Consider the following 23,446-nt stretch of genomic DNA (forward strand, 5'->3'; position numbering starts at 1 on the left):
GTACTACTCAGTAAACAGCTAGCTAACTCTCAGAATAATTGATCCACCATTGCAAAACGTAACTCTCCCTCTATTTTTACAAGATTTTGCCGTTTACACAGTATATTCTCAAGAAGATACAGTAGCAAGAAAATTAACCTGTAAATATATGGACATGTCGACGTTTAAGAAACTCGGCTTAAGTAATAATGGGATAAAAATCATCTTCAAATCTTTCACTGTGATGATCAAGAAACTCATCATTTTCAAGTGACTTTTCCTCTATATATTCTTCTTCAAGAAAGCATTAAAATGCAGAGTACGTGTATATATATATATATATATTTATATAAACCCTAAAGAGAGATGTTTAGGGTACTTTAGGAGTGGAAAGATCACAGAAAAAGGTGACGGAATTGGGATAGGTATTATGACAAGGGGAATTTCCAGAAGGAGGCACAAAACCTTTAGGAAGCATAGCTGAAAAGCTTCTGCTGGAATAATATTCTGAATTTTTATTGTCTCTTTTCCTCTTCATGTTTAGTCTCGCCTTCTTCTTTTTCTTCCGTTTATCCTTAGTACTTAACTGTAGCCCTTCTCCTTCTCCTGCTTGTTTTTTCAAGAAGTTAAATGGTTCTGAATTCTTGATATGATCATACTGATCATATGGAGATGGAGCTTTATTATTATCTGATAGTGATGACCCAAGATTCCTGGGTTGGAATTTGTTTGAAGAAGAAGAAGAAGAAGAAGAAGAAGAGGAAGAGAGGAGAAAGAAGGAAAGGAGGAGAAGGGTGATCAAAAGATTCTTGAGATTACCCATAAAGATTTTGAAGTGAAGTTGTAGTAGTAGTAGTAGTAATGGTTTGTTTTTCTCTACTGCGTTTGGAAATGGTGATGAAACGAGAGAATCAAAGAGGGGATTATATTGTTGGAGTTTGGAGTATTAATCCTTTTGTGGGATAGTATTAGTTTTAGGGAATAGGGAAGAATAGACTTCTAGTGGAGATTATATTATGGGAAAGAATACACAGTTCACAATTCTTGCCTCGTGGTAATGTTAACATTCCGTGGAACATTCATGCAATTAGATCCGAAATGTAAGACTTCAGATTTACATAACCAATGATTTTCAACTCCCTCCCACCTACCCCTCCTTTTCTTTTATTTCCTCCCCTTAATTTCAAAAACATTTTTCTTTAATTTTTCTAGTGACGTGGGTCGTTAAGTTTTTTATTGGTGAAATCTCTTTCGCTTAGCTATCTGATATTTAAGTCTTATTGATCCGACTAATTCATATTCGGGTCGTATGGGGTCCATTAAAAAAAATATTCCTTATCTAGAATTTCTCCATTTTTAAAGCTTGAATCTGAAATCTCTAAAATCTCTAAGTAAGACAGAGGGAATTTATTGATGAAGAAAGGGTTAAAACCATAAAGTAATTATTGGACGGTGAGTATATGACACAGGAACTTTTCCTATGTGCACTGTTTTACGTAGTAAACTCGCTTAACTTGTGCTTCTCGATGCAGCTGACCTTTTATTAAAATGTTGTAGGCCTAAAATACTGGATATAATACCTGTGTTTTTCAGATATATCTGGCTTTTCACTCTGGTTTGCATCTTCTTTTCTCTCTTGAACTTCTTATTACATACTCAATGATCTTCTATTATTTCACTCGTAGCAAATATTGGATATATATTTTGATAGCGAAAGAGGATTTTCTACTCAAAATCTGAATAATTATTCATTACTTATTACATAGTAGAGTTAGTATTAGCTCTCCTCTCATCATTCATCGGAAGAAAACACACAGATTTTTTGTTTTAACTATAGCAAAAGCATAAATGGGTCTCACGCCCTCATTGCACGAAAGTCAAAAGTATGTGTCCTAGGACTTGCAATTACTCGCCCATGCTAGAATTAATTTGATGGAGTACCCCTTGATTTACTCTACCTATAACTTGCAGAGCTAGAAATGTATTCTTGAGCATTACTAGCCAAAATACTAGATGTTAGGATTGCATTTGATTGAAGGAACTAAATGAAAACTAGGAGAATTGTAGACTGTTTCCGGTAATAACTTATCCGTACCAAATGTTTACCCCAAATTAAATTAACCTATCATGGTTAAGTAATTTCATATAATATGAATATATATACTAATTAACCATGAAAAGCCAACAATATGTATATACAAACACATGTTTACATATTTTGTTGATTTAGTATAAACACCCGATGTGAAGAGTTTTATCGCCTTTCCTTTTGGCAATCAAGGCATGTTAGGAGAAAGGTTTACCATATACATTTATGTTACAATAAGAAACTTCCTCTCACTTTCCTGACGAGGGGCAGCAAAACCAACCACAAAAACAAAGGGATATGAAAGCAAAAAGAGACCAAAGAGGAAGCATATTAAAAACAGAAATGGAAACCCAAATATGCATTTCTATAAACGATCATCAGAAAAGATCGTTTATGTTCTTCAGGATGTAAAAACCAATCCCACTTCATAAGCAACAAGGGATGGACCAAAAAACTCTTAAATCCTTGAGCAAATAATGTAATGAACATACAGAAAACACTGTCTCAATCAATCTCCAGCCCTGGAAGAAGGGAAAATACAATAAAAGAACTCCAGGTGAGCATTATAGCATTCTTTCTTATAGGCGGCTGATAACCTCTTCCACCTCAGATGGTGAGTACAGATGGTAAGTTGGAGATATCCTTGCAATATCAACATTATTGGGAGTCACCTGCATCAAACAGTTGGAGCTTTTCAGCAAATACAGAAACCAAGAATAAAATCATGAAAATAAGAAAATCACGAAGCTTACCTTCTCTTCCATCACTTGCTTAAGAATACACAGGGCTATGGTTTCAGCCTCTTTAAGGGTAAGGTCCTGCAGAAAAAGCAGATAATGGACTTTAGATCAGATTTGAGAAGCATATGAAAGCTAAACACTAGCGTTTCTGTTCCAGGAGTAGCCACCTGCCACCTACAATTAGGATTTTTGAGTAGAAGGTTAATGATTTTATACATTTCTCTATCAGAGGAAGAGAAGAGAGTGTGGCTTAGGAGTTGAAGGTGGTTGATAGCATCAAACAACCTCACGCTGCTGCATACTGGACCAAAATTATTAAGATGGGAAATGAGATTTCTTGAATGTTCAGTTCTACACATCTATTTTCAGACACGGAAGGATAGTGTGCTTGTTTGGAAGCGTACAAGTGGGCGAGCCCATCACCATCCCAACTAGCTACTCGACCTAATAAGGTCATCCAGTTTGAACCTGAGATATTTAGGGGGGAAATAAAGAAAATCACAAAAACCCTCTACTTCTCGGGCTTCCACGGAAGATACTTCATGTATGAGGAACTCATGAAAGTCTCTAAGCGCTCAAGCATCCAATCAATTTAAACGAGGATGAATGAAAAAAAGAATAGGACCAGTTATTCCTACACGTTCCATTGCTAACTCCTAAATGTTCCATTAGTAGCGTTCTATTCAACCTCAAGCTGCTGCAGACTGGACCAAAATTATGACGATAGGGCATGATTTCACTAGAAAAATAGGAAATTTAGGTACCTTGTTATATTGCTCCTGCAAAGAACTGTCAGCACCTTCAGAACCTGACCCAATAGCTTTAGCATTGCATTGCCAGAACGTACCAGAAGGATCAGTGTAGTACCTGCACATAAAATTGGTCTATATTCAGTATCTAGAAATTATGTCCATTGGTACCCACAACCAGGGTTTAGGAAGTAATGGCAGCCGAGTACTTGGATAAACTATGTACTGTTAATAGTATGTTTATGAAATTCTGAATCCCATTCTCTTAGGAAAAAAAATATAGTCAGATGTCGGATTTTAGCAGTTCATACCACAAAAGCCCAATTTATCATGGCTAGTTGGTAACATCATTTCCAAGAATGTGATTTGTTGACTTCTTGAGTACTTAATATTCAATTAAAATTCAAGAACTTTTCAACTAATTGAGATAGAATTCATTTTACATTAAAACCCCTCAATATCTATTGAAAATGTTTCTATAATTAAACAAGTGATGTTCATACTATATTAAGATGATTTGTATGCATGCTATAGTGACTTGATGAGATTTTAGAGAACACGAGCAAATAAGGGAGAAGGAGTTTTGAGCCATTATAGGTGCAGGCATATGACTTTTCCCATCCAAAAGTTGACATTGTCATGACGAGGTCTCATATTTGCTCGTAAATGTTAAAGTTAAGGTATTACATGCACAACTAAAAAAAAAGTAAGACAGAACGTAGGACCCCTAAAAATGAGGCACCAAAAATGCAATTTTGCCTATTAAGTAATAAGCATGAGGCTTAATTGTCATAGCAAATTAAGTGAATTTTATTAACTTCATGGACATTGTAACTTGTAAGTCCACGAGATTAAGCATTAATGCATCTGAGATGTGATAGAACTGCTGGTTTAAATATTGTATTGTTTCTCGAAATCCAGTCCAACTTAGACAAAGTCAAAGCAGACATATTCAAAAGCAAATTTGGGAAAAGAAGGAAGTTTCTGAAAGATGATATCCTGGCAACTCTATCAGATTTCAATTCAATACCAAAAGAGAGAAGAAATATAGTAAACAAAATATCATAGTTTCCCATACTATCCAAGAGAGGCAAAGACTTACAAGCTAGGACCATTCTCATCATGACCAGCAATGAGAAGGGATACACCAAAAGGTCTGGACTGCATAAAACAAACGAGATAGACCGTTAACACATAAAGGTGGGAAATCTGAATTTAGAGTACTCAAAAGATAACAATAACAGAAGCTTGTCTATTCCTGCTGATGTGTAAGTCATTTATAAAACCTATGGAAGACTGTCTATTTCTGCCGATAAGCTTTTTCAACAGCACTAAGATTCACCAGACATCCAATTTTTCAGAATGTATTATGAAATAAAAAGGGAACGAAGAAACTAGATAAAGTCATTAGAGAAAATGCACGCAGCAGAATAAAATTAGAATTAACCAGGTAACTTCAATCAGATTAATTCATACTCAACCATTATAACTTATCCATAAATAAGATAATCAGTTAACAAAATAATTACATCATAAACAACCCTTTTGCCGCTTTTCACCCCTTTCCCTTCTTTTTCCATGATAACAAACGGGCTAAGTTCCAAAAATAAATCAATGCCAGCCGCTCTTACCTCCCTGTAACAAAAAGTTCGTCTTAGAGTGAGCTTATCTTCGTCCAGCCTACACTATGTAGAACCAAATTAAACAGCTATTTTACACCATTTTAACTTCATGAATTCTTTACAGGCAAAGTTTATTAGTATCTTGCATCCTTTTTCCTTAGGATATAGAATGTAAAGAGAAGAGTGCATGCACTTATATAGTTAATGAATTATCATAACAATCCTAGCACCATGGAAGATCTCATAACCCACAACAAGCCTCGAGATCTATCACTACCCAGCTGGCATATTTTTATATAGTGCAGGAGCATTTGAAATAAATTTGTAAATTGAGATACAGACAAATAGAGAGATGAGCGCTACCTAACAATCTTCACAATGATCACCAACCTCTTTTTTTTTTCATTCTAAAATCAGCACAGGCAATGTCCAAAAGCACTTGTGGTACATGCACAAGTCCTTTGGTAAGACACAAAGAGGAGAGAACAAGATTATGACTGATTATTTATTTATTTTCACCTTGTGTCACATGAAGTACTTGATGGTTTTCTTAAATTACATAAAAGAAACATCACAGTCAAAACACAAAAGCACCTGCTTATTCACTCGATCAAATGACTATAAATAGCTTAAAAATCTAAATTCCAATTCATATAAGGTCAGCCATTTAGCTCCAACACATTTTAATCAAAATAAATAGGGAACACAAAAGATAATATTGGGAATTGAACTATGCTTTCTAAAAAATTAGGCACCACGAATTCTTAACTTAAAAAAAGTACTACACCAAAGTAAAAAGAATCTCACCATAGATTCTTCATCGCCCTCACCGAACCGCAAGGCCAAATCACAGAGAGCTTGTGTAGTGGACTCAACAGTCATGGGCTCACCATAAGAGAATCTATGGTTCTATTGAAAGGGGAAGGGAGGGAAAAACAACAAGGCCAAGTCAGCAATTTACCACTAGCATACAAATACTTGAAGGTCGAGAAAGATGACCTAAATACCTGAGTTTCAACTCGTGCATGTTCCACAAGAGTCCGTGCATCAGCTATCAATCCACTCATTGCACAACCAACATGCTCATCAATTTCCATAATTTTCTCCACACTGCTTGGCTCCTATAAGAATATCAAAACTGTTCCATGAACGAGGAATACACAGAATAAAATATCAGGCGACTAGCATGTTACCTATTTTTGAGCGCAGGAATTTGAATCATAGTCAAGCAAGCAATAAACAAAAAGATTATCATTCATCATCAGGAAGATACCCAATCCTATATTCCACAAATCCATAATTCACTTTACTAGGTGAAGCTCTACCAGCACTTCTAATTGGTGAACTATTGCTAAAAAATTTAACTTTCACTCAATTACAGTCCAGGAAGAAGTAAAAATCAGTTCTCGATACCACGACGACTTGTGAAGTCCAATGCACAAAAACATGAACCTAATCATCAAAACAATATAGAAGTACTAACATATAACCGACCTCAAATAATAATAACAATTAAAAAATAATAGAGAAAACAAGGGTTACAAACCAGAAGGGGTGAAGTAATACGCTTCTCCACAGCAAGAACGACTCCTTCCTTAGTCTTTAATCCAATTGCAGTTGAACCCAGCTTCAAAAATTAGAATAAAATAACAACAATATCCATCAGCTATTTCAGCCACACAAAAAAAGTTTACACTCAGAAAATATCTTACCTTGATGGCTTCAATAGCATATTCAACTTGAAACAACCGGCCTTCAGGAGAGAAGGTGTTAACACCTCTATCGTACTCAGTTCTTCACACCCAATTCCCAAAACACAAGAAAACACAAAATCATTCATTCCGATTTAGTTGAAAAAACAAGATCAAGAATTAAGCCCCAAACAAAATGCAAATTTTACCTAGTGAGAAACATCTCTCTGTTGATATCTGTCACAGATTCAGAATCTCTATGCAGAGAAGTACTGTAATAGCTTTGCCCAGTTAAGCCGAGTTCTGTTTGAACTGAAGATTACTTTTTTCTTCTTCTTTAAACTTGATTAGCAAGCCATAGTTGCAAGCAAAGGTCTATTTTTTTGGAATTTGGACTGTTGCTTTACTTTTTACTCCGTATTCTGAATGGATATAAGCCCATTAACTTGGGAAGGAGGAGATAAAAGTCTTGGGCCCAAGAAATGCCTTGGGCTCAAAGTGAGAACACATTGAAAGAAGATTTACACAAATAGTCGGTCAAATTCACTATTTATTTTTTAGCCATACATATAGATTATGCATTAGTTATATGGAAAAGGACCAAAAATGCCCCTCTACTACGCGACATTGAGGGGATTTGCCCTCCGTTAAAACTTTGACCCTGGCCTACCCCTCCTATTAATACCTTGGGCCAAAAATGCCCCTTTTTCGTTCCCTACCCAACAGAAAATAATTTAGGGATACATTAGAGTTAATTATATTATCAATTAATAAGATTTGACTATTTGACTTTTTAATTAATATTTTAAATTACTTTTTAACCTGACCCATTATAATCTAAGTGGACCCGACCCAATCCTGCTCTTTTAACCACAATCTATCCTCGTTTTTATCTCATAACTCTCGGAATTGTTATAAATATATTATATTATTGATGTTCATTTAGTACTCCGTTGTAAATAAGCTTTCTGAAGAAACTTATCCATATGGGACTCCACCGTAAATATGTTTATCTATTTAGTACTCTATTGGAAATAAGCTTCCTGATCACTTCGGTACCCGGTTATGGATAAATATTACCCCCGGTAGAAGATTATCCATATCGGGTATAATAAGCTTATCCTTTCAGTACCTAGTTATGGATAAACATTACCCCCGGTAGAAGATTATCCATACCGGATACAATAAGCTTGTCCTTTCAGTACCCAGTTATGGATAAACATTACCCCCCCCCGGTAGAAGATTATCCATATCGGGTATAATAAGCTTATCCTTTCAGTACTCTGTTATGGATAAACATTGCTCTCAGTAGAAGATTATCCATATCTGGTATAGTAGCAGCTTACACAGCAACTTCTTTTCTTCTATAAATAGAAGAGATTTCAGTTCATTATGTACATCAGTTTGAATTCGAATAATATAACAGTTTCTCTCTATACTTGTCTTTACTTTACAGTCTTTATTTTATAACACGTTATCAGCACGAGACTCTGACATCTCGAGCAAATACTTTGAAAGTATTAGAGGTAAGAACTTTCTTTTCCTAAATAATGTCAAATCTTTCTAAACTTGAATTTGTAGCCCTGGATATATCGGGCAAAAGCTATATGTCTTGGGTGTTTGATGCTGAAATTCATCTTGATGCGATGGGTCTGGCAGACACCATCAAGGATAAAAATCAGGCATCAAACCAAGACCGTGCCAAAGCAATGATATTCCTACGCCATCACCTTGATGAGGGCCTGAAAATGGAATATCTCACTATTAAAGATCCAGTCATACTGTGGAATAATTTGAAAGATAGATATGACCACCTGAAGATGGTCGTTCTTCCACAGGCACGTTATGATTGGACTCATCTAAGGCTACAAGATTTTAAATCTATCAGTGAGTATAATTCTGCTATGTTCAGAATTATTTCCCAATTGAAATTATGTGGTGATAATATTACTGATCATGATATGTTGGAGAAAACTTTCACCATTTTTCATGCCTTGAATATGCTCCTGCAGCAGCAATATCGAGAGATGGGATTTAAAAAGTATTTTGAACTTATCTCACATCTTCTTATAGCAGAGCAACATAATGGGCTATTAATGAAAAATCATGAAAGCCGACCTACTGGTTCTTGTCCATTCCCTGAAGTGAATGAGACGAACTTCCACCAAGCTAAAGTGGAAGAGGTCGTGGCCCCAGTTGTGGTCATGGCCGTGGTCGGGGAAGAAACCCCAATCATGGTAATAATAATGCACCAAAGAAGCCTCCTCACCACCAGTAGTGGAAAAGGAAGGAACAAAAGCATGAAGCGGTGCAAGCGCCAAATGCAGAAAATGCATGCTACAGATGTGGAGGAAAAAGGCACTGGTCACGTACCTGTCGTACGCCAAAGCACCTGGTTGAGCTTTATCAAGCCTCCCTGAAGAAGACAGAGAAAAATGTTGAAGCAAATTTTATTTCTGAAGATAATTTAGACTTCATGCATTTGGATGTAGCTGATTACTTTGCACTCCCAGAAGGAGAAACAAGTCATGTAATCGGTAGTGAATCTGTAGAAATGTAAATATTTTAATTTTTGTTGTTTGTAATAGATAGTATGGTTATGTAATTGTTGTACATAAATAAAAGTTATGCTTTGATAATGATGTTTACTATAATATATTTTATTTATGTTATTTTGAAGAATATGGATAACCCTCAAATTATGTTTGGATCAAAGACAAATCATGAAGATATTTGTGTTATTGATAGTGGAACAACTCATGCCATATTCAACGATCAGAAATACTTTTCTTATTTGCATAAGGAAAAAGCAAATGTTTCAACAATTTCTGGTAATATAAGTTTGATTGAAGGCTCCGGAAGAGCCATAATATTTCTGTCTAAGGGAACAAAACTTATTATAGACAATGCATTGTTCTCCTCCAAGTCCCGAAGAAACTTGTTGAGTTTTATAGATATCCGCCGAAATGGGTATCATGTTGAGACAATAGATGAAATGAACAGGGAATATCTTTGTATTACAAAGAATATTTCTGGCCAGAAATGCATTGTAGAAAAGTTACCAACTTTATCTTCTGGCTTATACTATTCAAAAATTAGTACAATTGAAGCACACTCTATCGTAAACCAGAAGTTTACGGATTCAAATACTTTTGTGCTTTGGCATGGCCGTTTGGGCCATCCCGGATCAATAATGATGAGACGAATTACTGAAAATTCGAGTGGGCATCCATTAAAGAACTTGAAGATTCTTACAAATGACGAATTTTCTTGTGATGCTTGTTATCAAGGAAAAATGATCACTAGACCATCACCAATGAAGGTTGGTATTGAATCCCCTGCCTTTTTAGAGCGTATACATGGGGATATATGTGGACCTATTCACCCACCAAGTGGGTTGTTTAGATATTTTATGGTCCTAATAGATGCATCTTCAAGATGGTCTCATGTACTATCATCTCGCAACCTGGCGTTTGCAACCTGGAGTTTGCAAAGCTATTAGCCCAAATAATTCGATTAAGGGCACAATTCCCAGATTATCCTATAAAGGCTATTCGCCTTGATAATGCAGGAGAATTCTCATCTCAAGCTTTTGATGATTATTATCTATCCGTTGGGATAAAAGTTGAGCATCATGTGGCTTATGTTCATACTCAAAATGGCCTTGCAGAGTCATTTATTAAACGCCTACAATTGATAGCAAGACCACTACTTATGAAAAAAAATTACCCACTACTACTTGGGGCCATGCTATCTTGCATGCAGCATCACTTATCCGTCTTAGACCGACACATTATAATAAATATTCTCCGTCACAATTAGTTTTTGGTCATGAACCAAATATTGCCCATCTACGAATTTTCGGATGTGCTGTATATGTGCCAGTAGCACCACTACAACGTAGTAAGATGGGACCACAAAGAAGGATAGGAATATATGTTGGGTTTGAATCACCCTCTATTATTCGCTATCTTGAACCATTGACATGAGATTTATTTACTGCTCGATTTGCAGATTGTCGGTTTGATGAAACAAATTTTTCACAATTAGGGGGAGAGAAAAAGGAAATCAAAAGAGAAATTGTGTGGAAAATTTCATCATTATCTCACTTTGATCCCCGTACCCCTATATGTAATCAGGAGGTCTAGAAGATCATCCATTTATAGAATATAGCAAATCAAATGCCAGACGCATTTACTGATTTGAAAAGGATAACTAAGTCACATATCCCAGCAGAGAATGTGCCTATCCGAATTGATGTCCCAGTAAGACCATCTACTAGCATGAGAGCTAGTGAACCTAAAGCACAACTGAAACGTGGTAGGGGCCTTTGGGTTCTAAGGATCGAAATCCTCGAAAAAGAAAATTGACAAATGATCAAAATGATACTATTAAGGGATCTCCTGAAGAGACCCAAAATGATTAGTTCTGAGATTCCTGAAGAAATCAATGAACCCGAAGCTCATGTGAGTGAGGAACTTTTAATAAGTTCGATCGGTGATGGGATTAATTTAAATCGATCTGAAATAGTGGTGGATAATATTTTTGCATATAATGTTGCACTTAATATTATGCAAGATAGTGAGGATCTTGAACCTCGATCTGTCGAAGAATGTCGACAAAGATCTGATTGGCCAAAATGGCAAGAGGCAATTCAATCGGAATTGAAGTCACTTGCTAAAAGAGAGGTCTTTGGACCAGTAGTCCAAACACCTGCTGGTATAAAACCAGTTGGTCATAAATGGGTTTTTGTGCGAAAAAGGAATGATAAAAATGAAGTTGAAAGATACAAAGCTCGCCTTGTTGCACAAGGATTCTCACAACGACCTGGAGTCGATTTTGATGAAACATATTCACCTGTTATGGATGCCATAACATTTCGATATCTCATCAGTTTAGCACTACATGAAAAGCTTGAAATACATCTAATGGATGTAGTTACAGCTTATCTGTACGGTTCACTTGATAATGAAATTTATATGAAAATCCCTGAAGGATTTAAAATGCCTGAAGCAAAATCTCAGGAAATGTATTCAATCAGATTACAAAGATCTTTGTACGGTTTAAAGCAATCTGGGCGCATGTGGTATAATCGCCTTAGTGAATATTTGCTGAAAGAAGGTTACATAAATGATGTTATTTGTCCATGTATTTTTATAAAGAAAATGGCATCAGAATTTGTTATACTTGCTGTTTATGTTGATGACATAAATCTTGTTGGAACTCCAGAAGAGCTCCAAAAGGCAATTGAATATCTTAAGAAAGAATTTGAGATGAAAGATCTTGGAAAGACAAAACTTTGTCTTGGTCTGCAAATTGAACATTTAGCAGACGGGATCTTTATCCATCAATCTGCCTATACAGAAAGGGTCTTAAAACGCTTTTACATGGACAAAGCGCACCCATTGAGTACACCAATGGTTGTTCGATCACTTGAAGTGAATAAGGATTTGTTCCGACCTCCAGAAGAGGACGAGGAACTCCTTGGTCCCGAAGTACCCTATCTCAGTGCAATTGGTGCACTAATGTATCTTGCTAATGCTACAAGGCCTGACATAGCATTTTCTGTTAATTTACTAGCAAGATATAGTTCTTCTCCTACACGGAGACATTGGAACGGGATTAAGCATATATTGCGATATTTAAAGGGAACTCTTGATATGGGTTTGTTTTATGCTAACAAAGATAGTGCAGACCTTGTTGGTTATGCAGATGCAGGTTATTTATCTGATCCCCATAAAGCTCGATCTCAAACCGGCTACGTATTTACATATGGAGGTACTATCATATCATGGCGCTCCACAAAGCAATCTATTGTTGCTACTTCTTCAAATCACGCTGAGATAATAGCTATTCATGAAGCAAGTAGGGAATGCGTATGGTTGAGATCAATAATTCATTTTATTCGAGAAAAATGTGGTTTGGAATGTGAGAAAAGACCCACAATTTTATACGAAGACAATGCTGCATGCATAGCCCAATTGAAGGGAGGATTTATAAAAGGAGATAGAACGAAGCACATTTCACCAAAATTATTCTACACACACGATCTTCAGAAAAGTGGTGACATTGATGTGCAACAAATCCGTTCAAGTGATAATCCAGCAGATTTATTCACTAAATCTTTGCCAACTTCAACTTTTGAGAAGATGGTATACAAGATTGGAATGCGGAGACTCAAATATTTGAAACAAGGTTTTCATCAGGGGGAGTAAAATACGCGATGCACTCTTTTTCCCTTACTAAGGTTTTTTCCCATGGGGTTTTCCTTATAAGGTTTTTAATGAGGCACCTAGCAATGCATCTTACTAAATATGTGTACTCTTTTTCCTTCACTGGAAATTTTTCCCACGTGATTTTTCCTAGTAAGGTTTTAATGAGGCACATTATCTTTTAATGAACATCCAAGGCGGAGTGTTATAAATATATTATATTATGGATGTTCATTTAGTACTCTGTTGTAAATAAGCTTCCTGAAGAAGCTTATCCATATGGGACTCCACCGTAAATATGTTTATCTATTTAGTACTCTATTGGAAATAAGCTTCCTGAAGAAGCTTATCACTTCGGTACCCGGTTATGGATAAATATTACCCCCGGTAGTAGATTATCCATACCGGGTATAATAAGCTTATCCTTTCAGTACCCAATTATGGATAAACATTACCCCCGATAGAAGATTATCCATACCGGGTATAATAAGCTTATCCTTTCAGTAACCAGTTATGGATAAACATTACCCCCGGTAGAAGATTATCCATATCGGATATACTAAGCTTATCCTTTCAGCACTCCGTTATGGATCAACATTTCTCTCAGTAGAAGATTATCCATATCTGGTATAGTAGCAGCTTACACAGCAACTTCCTTTCTTCTATAAATAGAAGAGATTTCAGTTCATTATGTACATCAGTTTGAATTCGAATAATATAACAGTTTCTCTTTATGCTTGTCTTTACTTTACAGTCTTTATTTTATAACAAGAATATTATACTTCTCTAGGCTATTCATTCTAGGACTTTGTTTGTGAGGGTTTTGCTAGTCGAAAGTGGAACATAAATTAAGTTTTTGATAGTGAAATCTGGAAAATCAAGGTATACTACTAATCATTGTTATAATTTTTTATTGTGGAGTTAGGGTTTGTTGGCCCTTTTCTATTTAAAGAAATATTTTCTTTTTGGTGTTGTTGTAAGAGGAAATGATTTAAAAACTTGGTTTTATATCTAAAGTTTAGTTTTTTGATGTCTTTATTGGAATATTTTATGGTCCCGGTAGCCAGCTTCTTGTCTTTTAGGATTTATTATGATTTTTAATTGATAATTGTTGTTGTGTAGTTATGGATGTGGTCCATCTTTTGTCCCTTTTTTCTATTCCTTTTCATGTGAAAGCTATTGAAGATGATTGAGAATGTTGACCTGGTTTTCCACTATGGGGGTAACCAGATAATTTCACATGAACTTCTACATAATCAGAATCTGTTGCATGTTTTGTCTGGTTATGAATCTTGTGGTGTTCGATTTGCTGTTATTTGTGATGAGTTTACAAAGAATTTAGGGTTTACAAAAACCAAACAGTTTTTAGTAACTGGACCTTCTGGAAGATATTACTTGGTAACAGATGATGATGGTATGAGGATCTTGCAGTATTTATTCAGTAAGGATTTTAGAGTTATAAATTTCTTTGTTGTAGATGATTGAGATTTGAGGGTTTTTGCTCAAGATATCAAATACCATACTGAAACATACATTGTAAATGTCGATGTAGATTCTCACCAAGAAAGTAGTATAAGTGATTGTGAGTCTGATGATTCAATTTCATTTGATTATAATTATGAAGAACTTGAGGCTTTTAGCCAAGAAAGAAGGAGGGATATGAGCTATAAATTGGAGAACTATAAGAAATTAGAGAAGGGTCAAACATTTAAGGATATGACTGAGGCCAGAAAGATGATAAACTTCTATGCAATAGCTAATCGTAAAGGTTTGAGGGTTAAAAAAAGTGATACCACTAGGGTCAGATATAAGTGCCAAGATGAATGCCCCTTTGTTTGTTTCATATCAAAAGATGGCAGGAATGGCACCTTTAGAATCTGTTGGACTGGAAATCAACAACCTGGCCCCTAAATCAAGAGTTGGTCGACATAGAGCAGTTGCAATCGAAGAAGAAGATGAAGAAGAGATGAAAGCAGAAGTGTCTCAAATGACCTAGAGAATGGAAGACCAACACATATGATTCAGGGTCTATCGGGCTCAAACAAGAAACTGGGCCAATATAACATATTGGTCCAAATAAACAAAATATTGGAAGCCCAAATATGTCATAAGGTCTGGCCCAATTTATTAACACATCCAGTCCATTTTTGTAGCATAGTGGATACAGCTGGAAGGCACTTGTTCCTTCCAGAACATCAATATCCAAATGCAATTATAGATGCACATGTCAAAGTGGAAACAATGAGTAGGATAACTATTAAAGAATGGCACACTTGTACTTAGTATAGCTGTAATTGTCCGTAGTCATCATTCCTATTTTTTAGGTGTATAAATTTGCATTCTGTACAGCATATGTGGGATAATAAGAAAAGGAAATTTTCCTAAATCTCTACATGGTATCAGAGCAATAGCTATCTGAAGCTTTTTTTTCTTTCTCTTTTATTGAAATGGCACTAAACTCCACAGATGACTCCTTAAATATTTCTGCAGCTAGAACAATTAACCAACCAGCTGCTATCATCATCGATTCCACTCACCTCTATTACCTTCATTCATCTGATTCACCAGGAATGGTTCTTGTCAACTTAGTTTTTGATGGAAAAGAATATGGAGGATGGCGTAGAGCCATAATTATTGCACTTTCTGTCAAGAACAAATTTGGTTTCATCGATGGAACATTTTATCAATCAGATGTGACTTCCACTGATTTTAAGCATTGGAATCGCTGCAATGATATGGTTATATCATGGATTTTGAACTCTCTATCTAAGGACATAGCTGAAAGTGTCCTTTATTCTAAAACTGCAAATGGGATTTGGAAAGAACTTGAAGTTAGATTTGGGCAATGTAATGGTGCTCAACTTTATCAGTTACAAAAGGAGTTGAGTGATATAGTACAGGGAACCTCTGATATAGCAGGTTACTATACAAAGGTGAAAAGGATTTAGGATGAGTTAGATACCTTGAATACTTGTGTGCATTGTACATGTGAATGCAACTGTGGAGGAAAATCAAAGACTTTCAAATCCCTTCAAGATGGCAGGCTCATCCAATTCCTCATGAGACTTAATGATATCTATTCAGCTGTAAGGAGTAACATTCTAATGCTTACCCCCTCTGCCTAGTGTCAATCAAGCCTACTCTCTTCTCATTCAAGATGAGAAACAAAGGGAAATTCATGTTGCACAACACCCTGTCGAAACTGCTTTTCTGGCAGGAAATTAGCAAACCTATTTCAAAAGTATGCTTATGGGGAAGGAAAATTCAAAGCAAACCTTGAAGGAAAGAAGAGTAACCTGATGTGCAACTATTGCAAGAAACCTGGTCATTCCATTGATAAATGCTATAGAATCATTGGTTTTACCTCCACTTTCAAGTTCACCAAATCCAGAAAATATCATGGAGGAACTCACAGCAATGCAGCAATCATGTATGAAGAAAACACAGCTTTGTCAGCAAACACAATGGTAGAAAATACAGCAGGTAAAGTTATAACTGAAGAACAATTCAGTCAGCTTTATCAACTTCTTCAACAAGTAAAGGTACAACAGGGTGAGCAGAGTTCTAATGCAAATGCTAGTGCCAACTGTGCTGGTAAAACCATCAATGCCCCTAATCTATATTGTCTTTCCTGTTTTCCTTACATGAATTCTACCTCCTGGATAATAGATTCAGGAGCTTCAGAACATATGACTTTTGATCATTTCAATTTATTTAATATAAAGCCTCTAACCAAATCTCTATACGTCAATCTGTCGAATTCATATAAGCTTAAGTTCAGTCAAGTTGGTAGTGTCCATGTTCTGCCAGATTTAATCCTAAATAATGAGTTGTATGTTCCATATTTCAAGTTTAATCTAATTTTAGTTCACAAACTCACTAAACAACTCATGTGTACCTTGATTTTCTCATCTTTTGGTACATTCTTGCAGGGCCCTTCACTGAAGAGGCCAGTGGTAGTTGGTGAAGTGAAGGAAGGTTTATATCTACTTAATCCAGTTTCTCTAAGTTCCAAACTAGTTCATGGAAATCAATCATTTTTTAAGTCTTTTTTTCTTGCAACAACTTTAAGAAGCACATTGTGTCTCATTCAGTTTCTTGTTCAGCTAGAGTCAACTCTAATGTAAGCCTATGGAACAAAAGATTGGGGCACATGCCCATATCTAGCATGCAAAATCTATCAAATTTTCATTTTTCTTCTCTTGCCTCATTTAATCATCCCTGTGATGTATGTTCTCAAGCTAGGCAGGCAAAGTTGCCTTTTCATTTCAAGTCATATAAACACAAATTCCATTTTTCAACTAATTCATGTTGATACTTGGGGACTTACAAGCTCCCAACACATGACGGTTATAGATATTTTTTGACTATAGTGGATGACTATAGTAGAGCAACTTGGACCTATCTATTATGAATAAAAAGTAATGCTTTTTCAGTTTTAAAATCTTTTCTAATAATGGTAGAAAGACAGTTTTTCACAAAAATTAAAATCATTCGTTCCGATAATGCTTTAGAATTAGGATCAGGATCTATTCTTTCCAAAAAAAATTCCTCTAATGGAATTCTTCGTCAAACCTCTTGTGTTGCCACACCACAACAAAATGGAGTGGTTGAGCGAAAACACAAACATCTTTTAGAGACATGCAGGGCTCTATTCTTTCAACCTAATCTCCCCACCATCTATTGGGGTGATTGTTTGTTAACTGCTACTTTTCTAATAAATTGATTTCCCTCTAGAGTTCTTAATTTCAAAACACCTTTCGAAATTCTTTTTGGAAAAGTTCCATCTTATGATTTTCTCAAATGTTTTGGTTGTCTATGTTATACATCTACTTTACCTCATCACAGAGCAAAACTTGAATCTGGATCTGTCAAGTGTGTTTTTATAGGTTATCCTTTTGGAAAGAAAGGCTACAAATTGTTGGATCTTCAATCTAAAGCCATTTTTATTTCACGAGATGTTATTTTTTATGAGGACATATTTCCATTCTTGTATCCTTCATCTGAACAACCAATATTTCCTAAAGAAGTTTCTACTATTCAAGACCCGAATCACATTTTCTCTCCCTCAGATATCCATTTATCCACAGAGTCAGATTCTAACTCCCCTATACAACCTTCCATAACTTCACCTCACAACGCTCCTACCTCATCTCCTATCTCCAAGGGTATTTCCTCTCCATCTTCCCTACCCCTTCCACCTGAACTAAGGCGGTCTACTAGGGACCACAATCCACCATCATATCTGGCAGATTATGTGTGCAATGTTGTGCACTTGACTGATCTAACCAAATTTTGTCTTGCAGCACCAATCTCACCTACTACTATGAATTTCACTGACCTCTCTCCTACAAACCAGTCTTTTTTTAACTCTATCTCTCACATCGTTGAACCTACAAGTTTCTCCCAGACAGTTTTACATCCCAGGTGGCAGGAAGCAATGACACAAGAATTTCTAGCTTTGGAAACTAATCAAACCTGGGACGTGGTTGAACTACCGAGAGGCAAGAAATCTTTACCTTGTAAATGGGTTTATAAAGTTAAATACAAATCTGATGGAAACATTGAAAGATTTAAAGCTCGCCTAGTTATCCGCGGGGACATTCAAAGAGAAGGAATAGACTATACTGAAACTTTTAGTCCAGTGGTAAAAATGACAATTTTTAGATGTATTTTAGCAGTTGCAGTTAAACGACACTGGAAACTGTTTCAATTAGATGTCAATAACGCTTTTCTTCATGGTGATCTACAGGAAGAAGTATATATGAGATTCCCCCCAAGATTGCCTTCACCTTCTAATAATCATGTTTGCAGGTTAGAAAAGTCCTTATACGGACTTAAACAGGCTTCCCGACAATGGTATGCACGACTTACTGGTGCACTCAATTTCAAAGGATATTCTCATTCTCTTAACGACTATTCTCTATTTTTCAAGAAGACAACTGCTGGAATTTCTATTATTGCTGTTTATGTCGATGACATACTTATAATAGGAGATGACCCTACAGAGCTTTCTAATCTCAAAGAATTCCTCAATTTGGAAGTCAAATTAAAGATCTTGGAGAAACTAATTATTTTCTTGGCATGGAGCTACTAAGGGAACAAAATGGACTAATTATCAATCAAAGAAAGTTCACCTGGGAGCTTCTTTCTGAATTTGGTATTCTTGATTCACGGCTAGTCTCATCTCTGCTAGACCCCAGTTGCAAGCTTCGAGCTGATATTGGCGAACCTCTTCAAGACCCAACCATCTACAGATGACTGATCGGAAAACTCAATTTTTTAACTCATACTCGCCCTGACCTCTCCTTCGCAGTTCAGCATCTAAGCCAGTATATGCAAAGTCCCCGTACACCTCATTTCAATGCTGGTTTACACTGTCTTCGTTATCTGTTGTCTTCACATCACTTGGGCTTTTCATGAATTCAGACCTTTTCTTTACAATTAACCGCTTTTGTGATTCTGATTGGGGAACTTGTCCGGAATCTCGTCGCTCAATCAGTGGTTTCTACATCAACCTCGGAGGATCCCCTATTTTATGGAAATCAAAGAAACAATCTTCAATATCCCTTTCCTCTACTAAAGCCGAATATCTGTCTATGAAGAAGGTTGTTTCAGAACTTACATGGCTTGTACTCCTCCTCACAGATCTTTCATTTTCCCTCTCATTGCCAGTCTCCCTTCACTCAGATAGCCAAGCGGCTATTCACATCGCAAAAAATCCCATTTTCCACGAACGCACAAAGCACATGGAAATTGACTGTCATTTTGTCAGCCAATAGTACCTCGCCGGACTCATTTCTTTGCCTTTTGTTCCGACCAAATCGCAGCTAGCCGACATCCTTACAAAACCCCTTTCCGTACCTCTACACAGGGTCATCGTCTCCAAGTTGGGTCTGTTTTCTCAAACCTCCAACTTGAGGGGGGGTGTTGGACTGGAAATCCACAACCTGGCCCCTAAATCAAGAGCTGGTCGACATAGAGCAGCTGCAATCAAAGAAAAAGATGAAGAAGAGATGAAAGCAGAAGTGTCTCAAATGACCTAGAGAATGGAAGACCAGCACATATGATTCAGGGGCTATCGGGCTCAAACAAGAAACTGGGCCAATATAACATATTGGTCCAAATAAACAAAATACTGGAAGCCCAAATATATCATAAGGTCTAGCCCAATTTATTAACACATCCAGTCCATTTTTGTAGCACAGTGGATACAGCTGGAAGGCACTTGTTCCTTCCAGAACATCAATATCCAAATGTAATTATAGATGCACATGTCATAGTGGAAACAATGAGTAGGATAACATATTAAAGAATGACACACTTGTACTTAGTATAGCTGTAATTGTCCATAGTCATCATTCCTATTTTTTAGGTGTATAAATTTGCATTCTGTACAACATATGTGGGAAATAAGAAAAGGAAATTTTCCTAAATCTCTACAGAATCAAAACCTTAAATCATAATCACACATGTGACCCTATGTTTAAAAACCTTAGGGCAGGTGCCAAAACATTAGCTCATATATTTAAGAGTAGGGTTCAGTATAATACTCAATACAAGGTAAAAGATATGAGAGGAGAGTTGGAGAATAGTTATGACCTAAATGTGTCTAAGACTATGGTGAAAAGAGCTAATAGGTTTGCTCTTGAGAAGCTTGAAGGTAGTTTCCTTGATAACTACAAGAAACTTGAAGCATATGGCATTAAAATTAGAACTTCTAATCCAAGAAGTGATGTAGTTATCAACATATCAAAGGATGCTCTTAAACTAGGTAAAAGGAAGTTCTTGAGGATGTACATTTATTTGAAAGCAATGAAGGATGGCAGAAAAAGTGATTTGAGACCACTAATTGGTTTGGATGGTACATTTCTGAAAGGAAGATATAAAGGGCAGTTGTTAGTGTCTATAGTGCAAGACTGAAGGTTGAAGGTTATGAAGTTATTGGTTGATAATGAAGTCAAAGCTAGGAGCTGAAATGGACAATTCAGTCCAACTTACATGAAGCTATACAATTCTTACAAAAAAATAGCTCATGGTTGCTATATACACTTCAATGGTGAATTTAGCTATGAAATCAACGAGGGAGATGATAGACATACAGTTAATCTTGAGACAAAACGGTGCACCTGTAGGCTTTGGGACTTATCTGGGATCCCATGCCCACATGCTATCAAGGCTTTGTAGTATGATAAATTATATTGTCTTGAGTTGAAACTTTTTTTGTTACTGATGCAATTGTTTAATTTTTGATGTATTTTATTTTGCCTTGCTTATATCTAAGGTTGATCCAGTAACACAAATACACTGGTACCACAGTAAAGAGGCATATTTGATGACCTATAAGAGCAAAATACAACCTGTAGGGGGGTTAAATTCTGGAAGATCAATCCTGCACAAGCTATTGAGCCACCAAAAGTTGTGAAAACTGTAGGCAGACCCAGAGTTAAGAGGAATAGAGTACCATATGAAGTAGGCAAAAGGAAGGGTGAATGGAGTGTTTTTAGGAAGGGAGCTACCATGCATTGCAGCAAATATGGTGAAGCTGACCATAATGCAAGGGCTTGTTACAATGTAATCATTTATTTTCTAATCATTCCTTTTTATTTTGAGACTCGACTAAATCATTGTCTGTTTTCTTTTGATGATAGGACACTACTCATGGACAAGGATCAAGCTCGAGGAAAAGGAAAAATTATGGACAAACATCAACTTCAATTGTACTAGTTTCAAGTGGCACACATGAAGAAGAAGAAGAAGAAGAAGAAGAAGAAGAAGAAGAAGAAGAAGAAGAAGAGGGGGGAGGAGGAGGAGAATTTCAAACTGAAACTGAGACACAACAGTCAGAGGAGAATTTCAAACTGAAGCTGAGACATAACAGTCAGTTTATTCAACTGAATCTGGAACACAACAATCAGTTTATTCAACTCAAGCTGTAACACAACAATCACAGCCTTATGGTCCCGAAGTTGGTACTGAAGAAGACCCACCACTTAGGCCAAAGATTGTTTTTGAGACAATGACAAGGCTGAAAGAGAGGATGACAAAGGCAAAGCCACCAACTGGGTCAAGAAAAATTGCATTTACTGGAGATGCTAATGGGGTATCAATACCATCGGACTTTCCTTATTCACCAACTAAGACTGCTTGGAAGGGTAAGGCAGCAATGACACTCAAATAACTACAGGATGAAGGAAGAAAGAAGAAAATTAAGATGATTGGCAGAAATGGAAAAGGAGTACCAACTGATGAATCAATTGATGAGGAGGAATTTGAAGATTAGTTTAATCGTAGCTTCTTTTTTGCTTATCTGGGAAGATCAATTAGTTTTTGCTTAGATGTACTTGGAAACTAACTTGTGAAAACTCTCAAGTGTTTGGTTGATCTTTTATGAACTCACTTTCACAATTTATCTTGTTGACAAGATTACATGCAGAATTTGTAATGGATTAATGTGCATCTTGACTACTTTTGGCTTGTTAATGTTCAGTTCAGGATGTGAAATCCTAATATTTGTTGTGGAATCTCTATTTCGTTATTTATTTTACCTTATGGAAAAGTTTTAAAATATTTTGTGGGATTATAGTGTTTGTTCTATTTGTGCTGTTATGAAGTTGAGACTACTAGTGCTTAGTATTTGCTTCTGTAATCAACTCACGGCTTATGAAACAGTTGTTACATTTTAGGCTTGTTGTTTACAATGTTATGAAGTGTTTAATGCATTGGCTTATTAGATATTCTAGAGGAATCAATCGATGGAGTCCCTTTTCTTAACCTTAACACTTATGTAAAGGTATTAGGCTCAAACATTAACATGAATCCACTGCCAAAATAGCTTTTCAGCAAGCTTTATTGCACTGTAATTATACATTAACTTGAAAATGCATCACAACAGTAGTAGTTAAGTCCATTTCTTATAGGCTCAAACAACATTGCTAATGTCTTTTACCATAAGAAAATACATTACATACTTTCCATTTCGTCAAACATCCTAATTCCATTACATCGATCGAACAACAACAATGCATTTAATACATTGGATTCAATCTGAATATTCCAATAAAGCAACCCAACAACATAAGAATGAGAATCCACTGCCAAAATAATTTTTCCTTCAACTTTGCAACTACTCTATCATGATCAATAGAAGTAGCTTCAAAGGCAGCAACTTTTCCCTTTAATATATTGATTTCAATATGAAGATCATCTGATTTTTTCTGCAGAAAATCTATTTTCCTCACAAAAGCCTCATTTTCTCTCTTCAATTTATTGATGACAACTAAAGCTCTTGAAGAAAATCCATCATCTTCCCATTTCCAATAACCACATGACCCCTTATTTTACAAGAAAAAAATTATAAACAT

The 23,446-nt window shown here is 36.1% G+C and overlaps 2 protein-coding genes across 2 annotated transcripts; both read right to left on the reverse strand.

Moving 5' to 3' along the window:
• Positions 1 to 349: 349 nt before the first annotated feature.
• LOC104246562 (uncharacterized) lies at positions 350 to 802 on the reverse strand. The gene has a single exon (XM_009802375.2). The coding sequence runs from the start codon at positions 800 to 802 to the stop codon at positions 350 to 352; it is 453 nt and encodes a 150-aa protein (XP_009800677.1).
• A 1,596-nt stretch (positions 803 to 2,398) lies between these two features.
• Positions 2,399 to 7,275, reverse strand: LOC104246563 (proteasome subunit alpha type-5-like). The gene is made up of 9 exons (XM_009802376.2): positions 7,080 to 7,275; positions 6,892 to 6,973; positions 6,726 to 6,806; positions 6,187 to 6,300; positions 5,987 to 6,088; positions 4,660 to 4,718; positions 3,573 to 3,675; positions 2,821 to 2,886; positions 2,399 to 2,739 (listed from the first exon to the last, which is right to left on the reverse strand). The coding sequence occupies exons 1-9, from the start codon at positions 7,091 to 7,093 to the stop codon at positions 2,647 to 2,649; spliced, it is 714 nt and encodes a 237-aa protein (XP_009800678.1). The 5' UTR covers positions 7,094 to 7,275; the 3' UTR covers positions 2,399 to 2,646.
• Between the last annotated feature and the right edge of the window lie 16,171 nt (positions 7,276 to 23,446).

Source organism: Nicotiana sylvestris, chromosome 2 (assembly GCF_000393655.2).
Source record: "Nicotiana sylvestris chromosome 2, ASM39365v2, whole genome shotgun sequence".
In the NCBI taxonomy this organism is placed as follows: domain Eukaryota; kingdom Viridiplantae; phylum Streptophyta; class Magnoliopsida; order Solanales; family Solanaceae; genus Nicotiana; species Nicotiana sylvestris.

Coding starts and splice junctions, on each gene's coding strand:
- LOC104246562 (XM_009802375.2), bottom strand. CDS start 802: ATGGGTAATCTCAAGAATCTTTTGATCACCCTTCTCCTCCTTTCCTTC.
- LOC104246563 (XM_009802376.2), bottom strand. Junction 6,807..6,891: donor ATGCTATTGAAGCCATCAAG/GTAAGATATTTT, acceptor TAATTTTTGAAG/CTGGGTTCAACTGCAATTGG. Junction 6,301..6,725: donor GTATTACTTCACCCCTTCTG/GTTTGTAACCCT, acceptor ATATTCTTATAG/GAGCCAAGCAGTGTGGAGAA.